At 33.6% G+C, this 9,329-nt stretch overlaps 1 protein-coding gene across 1 annotated transcript; it reads left to right on the forward strand.

Moving 5' to 3' along the window:
• Positions 1–2,227: 2,227 nt before the first annotated feature.
• On the forward strand, positions 2,228–5,873 carry AGL26 (tRNA (cytidine(34)-2'-O)-methyltransferase). The gene is made up of 7 exons (XM_088247947.1): positions 2,228–2,472; positions 2,603–2,703; positions 3,498–3,566; positions 3,693–3,751; positions 4,235–4,295; positions 4,396–4,449; positions 5,536–5,873. Exons 1-7 carry the CDS (start codon positions 2,316–2,318, stop codon positions 5,812–5,814), a joined length of 780 nt encoding a protein of 259 aa, XP_088104073.1. The 5' UTR covers positions 2,228–2,315; the 3' UTR covers positions 5,815–5,873.
• The last annotated feature ends 3,456 nt before the right edge of the window (positions 5,874–9,329 follow it).

Here is a 9,329-nt window from a genome sequence, read left to right on the forward strand (position 1 = left end):
CTGTGGTTCAAACAACACAAGGTGTAAAACCTGTGGGATATAAATGGGTGTTCACAAGAAAGCGTAATAAGAAAAATGAGATTGCAAGGTATAAGGCACGACTCGTTGCGCAAGGCTTTTCTCAAAGGTCTGAGATTGATTATAAAGAAACATATTCTTCTATTATGGATTCAATTACGTTCCGTTATTTAATAAGTCTTGCAGTTTCAGAAAAACTTGACATGCGTCTTATGGACGTTGTTACTGCATACTTGTATGGGGAGTTAGACGCTAATATTTATATGAAAGTCCCAGAAGGACTCAAGTTGGCAGTATCAAACACTAAATCACAAAACATGTACTCCATTAAGTTGAGACGTTCACTATATGGGTTGAAACAATCCAGACGAATGTGGTATAACCGTCTTAGTGAATATTTGATTAAGGAAGGCTATATCAATGATCCCATATGCCGTTGTGTTTTTATAAAGAAATCAAATTCTGGATTTGCAATCATAGCAGTGTATGCCGACGACATGAACTTAATTGGAACTCTTCAAGAGATCATTAAAACTGCTGAATATTTAACGGATGAAAGACCTTGGAAAAACTAAATATTGTCTGGGCTTGCAGATCGAGCATCACCCCAATGTTATTCTTGTCCATCAATCAACTTACACTGAAAAAATTTTGAAGCTATTTTATATGGATAATGCCCACCCGTTGAGCACTCCAATGGTAGTTCGTCCATTAGACACAAATAAAGATCCATTCCGTCCTAAAGAAGATGATGAAATGACACTTGGTCCAGAAGTTCCATATCTTAGTGCAATAGGTGCTTTATTATATTTAGCCCAATGTACTAGGCCAGATATTGCATTTCCAGTAAATTTATTAGCCAGGTATAGCTCGGCTCTAACATGTAGACACTGGAATGGTATAAAGTATATATTGCGCTACCTTCATGGAACAACTGATATGGGCCTGTTTAATTCGAACGAACCTTCCAACAGTCCAAATCTTGTTGGATACGCGAATTCTAGGTATCTCTCCGATCCACACAAGGGTCGCTCCCAAACTGGTTATGTGTTTACTTGTGGAAATACAGCAATCTCATGGCGATCTACAAAACAAACTTTGGTTGCTACCTCTTCTAATCATGCAGAAATTCTTGCGCTCCATGAGGCCAGTAGAGAATGTGTTTGGTTAAGATCCCTAGTTCATCATATTCGGAAAACATGTGATCTTTCTTCAACAACAAAAGCTCCGACAATCATGTATGAAGACAATGCTGCTTATATAGCTCAAATTAAAGAATGGTTTATTAAGGGTGACAGAACCAAACATATACCACCAAAGTTCTTCTACCCACATGAGCTTCAGAAGAATCAAGAGATTGAAGTCAAACAAATTCGTTCCCAAGATAACCTGGCAAACCTCTTCACCAAAGCTCTTCCGAAGTCTATATTTCAAAAGTTGGTATATGGTATAGGAATGCGACGACTTTACAAGCAATCAGATTGTTGAAGATCCGGGGGAGATATCAATCGCGGAAACTCCTTAGTTTTACTACATTGGATGTATGTGCAATGTACTCTTTTTTCCTTCGATCAGGTTTTTATCCCGTGTGGTTTTTCCTGACAAGGTTTTCTAACGAGGCAACATTTAGCACGTTCAACATAATGTCATTGTATGGTGGACATCCAAGGGGGAGTGTTATAAATCCATATGTTATGGATGCCCACAATAATAGCCACTATTAACCTATCATAATATCCATCATTATATATTTGTAACATACCAATTATGGGTGGTAAATGATTTAGGTCTCTCTACCCCTATAAATAGTAACACCAAATATGAATAAAATACAAGTTGATTTGAGCAAATTATACTGTCTCTTTCTTCATCTTATTTCTCCTTACAAATTTCCTAGTTTTATAACATTTTATATAATATGTCATGTTAAAATGGACTTAAATATACTTATCGCAACCCCTATCCTTTCTCCTTTTTCTTCCATTCCAACCCTTAAAATAAAGAGTGAACTGTCGAAATCTCACCCTTCCTAACTCTGACAACCAAAATAACTCTCGAAATCTCCCCTGAATTTGGAGCTAATTTTCAATTTTTCTCTTAATTTTTCTTTCAGAATAATTGTCCCATTAACTTATAATTCAGTTTTTTTTCTTTTTCTTTTTCGATGTGTTTCGAACCAAAATAAAAATAAAAAAATAAAAAAAGAGTTTAAACTCTGTGTCGACTGTGGAGCGAAGGTAAGATAAAGAAGCAAAGAAAGTGGGAAGGCCATAGCCGCCGATAGACATAATAAGCCAATGGACACAAGCGGCTTGAGAATCCTAACCCCTTTCTCTCCTTTCCGAATGCGCTCAATGAAAGCTCCTCTCTTTGGTTCTCTATACTTGGCTCATCTCAACCGCAAACTTCGCCTCTCTCTGCACTCCACTCGTTTCTCTGCCCTCTGCTCTCTCTGTACTCTCTCTCTCTCTCTCTCTCTCTCTCTCTCTCTCTCTCTATATATATATATATATATATACACACATATATAATATGTGTGTTTATTGTTAGTGATTTAATGGGTATGTGTTATATTATGGTGCAGCTGATGGGGGCAAAGAGTGTTCTCTGGCACATGGGGTAGGGGAGGCAGTGAAGGAAGTCTCACAAAACAAGATTCTTCAAGTGGTTCTAGTGTCTCCTCAGGTATCAAGTACAAATTTTTAGGGTGGCTAACTAAAATTCACAGTTATTTAAGAACTGGGTAACTTTCTTATATAATTTGGCTTTTTGCTTTTTGCTTTTCATTATGTCGAAATATGATCTGGTGTGTGTATCCATGACTCACTGTGATAAATTGTATCCATTGTTGTTACATTGCGGAGCAACAGCATTGTTAGTGGAATAATGGGTGGGATGAATCTGTGTTTTGAGTAATTTGTGCACAAGTGGTTTTCTAAATGCAACGAATACTAACAATGATAGATTGAGTAATAACCGTATTTTCGATTCATCAGGGTCTGTAAGCATGATGCTAATTCGATCTTGGATGGTTTAAACCTCCTTGTTAAGAAAATGTGAGGATTAACTCATTTTGTTGTTGGAGGCTATTATTGGTTGATAATAAGCTCAAAATTCGTAAATTGGTCCGACTGCCTACCTGAGTTTGTTGCTATGGATTTTCCCAATGATGTGTTCCCAATTGGTGGAAATGATTATTTTAGCAACCATGGACACTGGTAGGATTACATGGAGAACTTTTCTTTTCTTGAACTCTCAGTTTTTACATGAAAAAAAGGGTATATTGAAATCCTAATTGTGCATGGCACTTCCCCATCTTACCTTTTCTTTTTATATTAAGTTATTCTAATCTTACCCAAACTTTTCAGTTGCTGGAAAATGTGGTGACTCAAAGAGTATAATTTGTGTACCTCTTCCTTTAGGTCACGAATCTCTCAATTTCACGAGGCTGGCTCTGAGATTTCTATTGTCCTTGGCAGATTCCTGGAAATACAGGTTGCATTGCCAGAACATGTGCAGCATCAGCTGTTGGACTTCACCTAGTTGGGGTATTTATTGTCTATTTGCGTTCAGTTTCCCTTTAATCTTTATTCTATTCTTTATAGATGAGATAAGAAAAAAGAAAATACAATTGTCCTGTACTAGTCACTTAACATGCTTTTGTTCTTCATTAGCCATTAGGATTCAAGGTTGATGATGCAAAGTTAAAGCGAGCTGGATTGGACTATTGGCCGTATCCTAACAATTCCTAGTATATGTTAAATATGTTGCTTCTTGTTTCTTATCAAAAGATAATGTTAAATAGTTCATTTCTTCTGTAACTTTATTGAGTACTTAGTGAAAATAGAATTTCAGAATGATGTTTTTATTAATCTGTGAATTAGCTATGCACATACATAAAATCTGAAAGCCATGATATCAATGGTTTTATCATTACTGTAAAATTGCACGTCATTTCCTCATCTTACTTTTGACTCACCCTCCTTTTTTAATTTTCTTCCAAGATACACTTCTAGTCTAGGCAAGGTTTTGCATGCATGCCTTTGTTTCTTGACACTGCTGAAGTTATCTCGACTGGTTCTGTTATGTAAATTCCAATTGCCCAATGGCTTTACACAGTTTTACCATGTTTACTTCTTGTATAATCAATGTTCTTGATGCGTTTAATTTCACATGAAAATTCTGCTTATTTTTAACAATTAACTTCCAATTTTAGATATGTGGTTGTTAAAGTTCACAGCTCATGGGCAGAGTTCCAAGACTATTTCAGGCAACAGGTTTGTCCATCTTCAAATGTCAAAGAATGGATTTCGGAGGCCTTTCTCATAGTTTTCCTTTGACTTTTTTTTCCTGCTCTCTGTTCCTTTATGTCTACAGGATGGTGAAAAGCGGTTGCTCGCATTTACAAAGAGAGGAACAAGTTTTCATTCAGTAAGTTATTGCCATTTAAGTCTCACCGTCCTTCAGGATTTTATCCTGATAAATCTTTGTAACAATTAAACCAGCAGTGATAACCTTTGTCTGCTCGTTTTTTGTTTTTTCTGCTGTCTATGTTCGTAGTTAGTTAAATACCTCTGATATGTATTAGTGCCTTTACTTTTCTTTCTGCCTGAACATTCCCTTTTAGGGAGAGAGCTTAATCATTCTTGGTTTGGGTTCCTTGGTAAACATCAATGTTCTGAATCAAACCTAACTTGAACAATGAATTTATTTTTCTTATGTAGATGTCTTTTATTTGTGACATTGGCCGGTTGATCTAATATGTTGTAAATGCTGGCAGTAATTGCATTTCATACACTCGATTTTCATTTTTCTTTCCTTGAATCTTTTAGAGTCTTTTACATTTGTCCATTATTCCAATAAACTTGGGAAGAAAGGATGCAGCATGCTCGCAAGCAGTTGGCTGGTAAATTTTGATACTTGGTCACTCACATAGAAAGCAATACTGAATTTCAAGGTGTTTGGTGGTCATTGATGGCTACATCCCATTAACTGTCATGAGATCATGCGAACTGATAGGCTGTCAATTTGACAATAGTCATGCTGCCAAAACACTTTCCACAATATGCTTCTCTCATATTAAACAAGTGTAAACAATTTACTCACATTTCAGACCATAGTATTTACTTCTTTCACCGATATGATGGATTATATACCATGAACCATGGACTCTTGCAGTGTTTGGATCTACTTGGAAATGTCTCAAGATAATCCTCTTTTGTGATAAGAATTTATGTATTTTTTCACAAAGGCTTTGTCGCCTTTCTTTTATATAATTACTCTCTCTTAGCGGAGCGATGCACATGCTCCTCCAAAGTACTCGTTTACTTTAGTGTGGAGATGTATTTGCACTCCCATACTAAAGCACAGAAGAATACTGGAGAGTGCCATCCGCACTGCTCGTTTCCTGTCATGAAACTGAAATTTTAGCAACTCTTCTGTTTTTGTTGACATAACACTGTTGGCTGGCCAATGAAATAAGTATTTGAAACTGACTACACTAGTTCAACTTTTCAGGATTTTTCTTACAGAAGAGGTGATTTTCTCATATTTGGCTCAGAAACCTCTGGCCTACCACCTGAAGTCCTCCAAGATTGCAAAAGTGAAACATTTGGCGGTGGGACCATTAGGATTCCAATGGTTGAAACTTATGTAAGATGTCTGAATCTCTCTGTAAGTGTTGGCATTGCTTTGTATGAAGCTTCCAGACAGCTAAGTTACGAGCAGCTTCAATTTCCAAATGAAAACTGTATTGATCATGAACAGTCATTTGTCACCGAGGATATTTTTGCCTAATGGATTGTACTAGAATTCATTTACTGTCAACTAGAACTGGAGAGAACATAAATAGAGCATTTGCTAATGTGAATTTTGCAGGACATAGCACTCAATTAAATTTTAACGGACAAAAAAATGATTAAAAAACTTTCTTCTTTTTCACCCACTTCTTCACCCTTCCTTGATACTACTTGAGCTAGAGAGAGAGATCATGAGTAAGATTATAGACAGAAATGTTCAAGCACAAATCAGTATGTAATTTAGAACATTTTATCATTGTTTTTGGGTATGCCTCACAATCTAGTCTTATGATCTACAGTGGGTTTTTTTTTGTTTTTTTTAAATTAGGAATGAAAAATTTTGGTTAACATGTTTCGAAATGTTGGGAAATTGTTTTCATGAAATACCTTTTATTATCATTTGGAATATATGACCGCCACTGATTTTATTTTTCATTGTTCTATAGTTTATTTGGAGTTATTGGTTATTGGTTATTCCAAAAGGTCCAGTCAAATGTGAAGGTACATACAATTTTTTTTATTTGGAATTTGTACAAGCATTTGATCAAATGTGAAGGTGCATACAAAAACCTAGCTGCCCATCATCTTCCAACAAAGATGCTTATCAAATTATAATCCTCCTAATTCAGCTTTTCTACCTATTCAAAAGGTACAGACCTTTTCCTCAAGTGCAAAATAAAGAAATAAACTCAACTAATATTTCTGATTTTTCGTTTATAAATAAGAATAGTTTAGAGCATTATCCATTACTATTAGGCCATTACCCAAGTCTCTATTGTCCCCTTTTGATTTTTTACTTTTCTAGAGTTATTATTCGTATAAAAAATTTAGTATTTTCCCGTTTAATACTCATTATATACATACATATGTATTTTTCAATAATACTTCCATTTTCCATACACGTTTTAAAGGCTTGGTAAAATACAAGTTTTTTTTTTTAAAGCAAACATAAAATACACGTACGTACGTGTTTTTCATGTTTAATACACTTTTTTTTAAACAACATTTTCAATAATACACACAAATTTCATGTATTATGGACATAATTTCCACATATTATTGATTTAAAATAATATATATTAAAATATTACAATAAATTATTGTAAAATATTATATAATGGCGGAATTTTTCAGTTGTAACTTGCCAAAATTATAATTTTTCTAATAAATAGTACGACTACGACAATACTAGGTCTTTTCTTTTTTTTTAAAAATAAATAGTACAACCGGGGGCTATATTGTTGAAATATAAAATATTAAAAGCGTATAACCGTGCGGCTATACTTCGTTTTTTAAATTTTTATTCAAATTAATAGTATAGCCGCCGGGCTATACTCCGTTTTTAATTATTTATTCAAATTAATGGTATCGCCGCACGGCTATACTCTGTTTTTATTATTTATTAAAATGAATAGTACGGCCGCGCGGCTATACTCCATGTTTTGTAAATTTTTGTCTGAAATATATAGTATAGCCAGGGTGGCTATACCCGGTTCCCTTTTTCTATAATAATTAGTATAGCCGGCCGGCTATACTGGGGTCCTTTTTTAAATTATTTTTTAATGAATAGTATAGCCGCGCGACAATACTCCTTATATACATACTGGGGTTTTATTTTTTTCCCAATTTTTGTTTATAAATAAGAGTAGTTTAGAGCATTATCCATTACTATTAGGTCATTACCCAAGCCTCTATTGTCCCCTTTTGAGTTTTTTTTACTTTTCTAGAGTTATTATTCATATAAAGAATTTAGTATTTTCAATTTTAATACTTGTATTATACACGTACATATGTATCTTTCAATAATACTTCCGTTTTCCGTACACGTTTTAAAGCTCGGTAAAATATAAGTTTTTTTTTATAAAGTAAACATAAAAACCACGTACGTACGTGTTTTTCATGTTTGATACACGTATTTTTTTAATGAAATTTTCAATAATACACACAAACTTCACATATTATAGACATAATTTCTACATATTATTGATTAAAAATAATATATATTACAATATTAAAATAAATTATTGTAAAATATTATATAATGGCGGAATTTTTCAGTTGTAACTTGCCAAAATTATAATTTTTCTTATAAATAGACCGACCACAATACTAGATCTTTTTTTCCTAAATAAATAGTATAGCCGGGGGGCTATACCGTTGGAATAGAAAATATTAAAACCGTATAGACACGCGGCTATACTTCGTGTTTTTTTTAGTTTTTGTTCAAATTAATAGTATAGCCGCATGGCTATAAGCTAGACTCCTTTTTCAATATTTCTTCAGTTTAATAGTACTGCCGCCCGGCTATACCCTTTTTTGGTTCATTTTTGTTTTAAATAAATCGTATAGCCGCACGGCTACACTCCCTGTTTTTTAAATTGTTTCGTAGAATATATAGTATAGCCGGGCGGTTATACCCGGTTCCCTTTTTTATAATGAATAGTATAGCCAGGCCGTACTGGGGTCCTTTTTTTAAATATTTTAAATGAATAGTATAGCCACGCGGCTATACGCTTTACATATTGTGGTTTTTATTTTATAAAAACTTTTTTTTTCCGATTTTCATTTATAAATAAGAGTTTATAGCATTATCCATTACTATTAGGCTATTACCCAAGTCTCTATTGTCCCCTTTTGATTTTTTTACTTTTCTAGAGTTATTATTTGTAAAAAGAATTTAGTATTTTTCCCGTTTAATACTCGTATTATACATTTATGTATGTATTTTTCAATAATACTTCCATTTTCTGTACATGTTTTAAAGGCTCGGTAAAATACGAGTTTTTTTTAAAAAGCAAATATAAAATACACGTACATACTTGTTTTTCATTTTAATACGAGTATTTATTTACGAAATTTTCGTTTAATACTCGTATTATACACAAGAATAATGGGGAAATGGTCAAGAGTGATTCAAATTAATAGTATGGCCGCCGGCTATACGCCTTTTTTAATATTTATTCAAATTAATAGTATAGCCGCACGGCGATACAGTTTTTGTTCATTTTTGTTTTAAATAAATAGTATAGCCGCCCGGCTATACGCCGTGTTTTGTAAATTTTTTCCTCAATTTCCTCAAAACGAGTTAAAAAAATTTGTTTTAAATACGAGTTAAAAAATACGCTGTGTTTTGTAACTCTTTATAAACGTATTTTTTTTATAAAAATTATTTTTTCCTCAATTTCGTTTATAAATAAGAGTAGTTTAGAACATTATCCATTACTATTAGGCCATTACCCAAGTCTCTATTGTCCCCTTTTAATTTTTTTACTTTTCCAAAGTTATTATTCATATAAAGAATTTAATATTTTTCATTTAATACTCATATTATACACAAGAATAATGGGGAAACGGTCAAGAAGACCACAAAACAAACTTTGGAAAAATAATATTTACCTATTCGTAGAAATAGTGGGAAAACTGCCAAGAAGACTGCAAAACGAGGGCCCCAACCACAAGTGGGAACGGCAAGTTGATGGGCTATATAGGTTTAATTTTGTTTTTCTTTAAAAA

The sequence above is a fragment of the Prunus avium genome, chromosome 2 (genome assembly GCF_965620075.1).
Source record: "Prunus avium chromosome 2, drPruAviu1.hap1.1, whole genome shotgun sequence".
Classification (NCBI taxonomy): Eukaryota; Viridiplantae; Streptophyta; class Magnoliopsida; order Rosales; family Rosaceae; genus Prunus; species Prunus avium.

Excerpts from the sequence above, each read along its gene's own strand:
- AGL26 (XM_088247947.1), top strand. The coding sequence starts at position 2,316 with ATGGACACAAGCGGCTTGAGAATCCTAACCCCTTTCTCTCCTTTCCGA. Across the intron at positions 2,473-2,602 it reads CTCTGCCCTCTGCTCTCTCT|CTGATGGGGGCAAAGAGTGT; the intron begins GTACTCTCTCTC and ends ATTATGGTGCAG. Across the intron at positions 4,296-4,395 it reads AAGACTATTTCAGGCAACAG|GATGGTGAAAAGCGGTTGCT; the intron begins GTTTGTCCATCT and ends TTATGTCTACAG.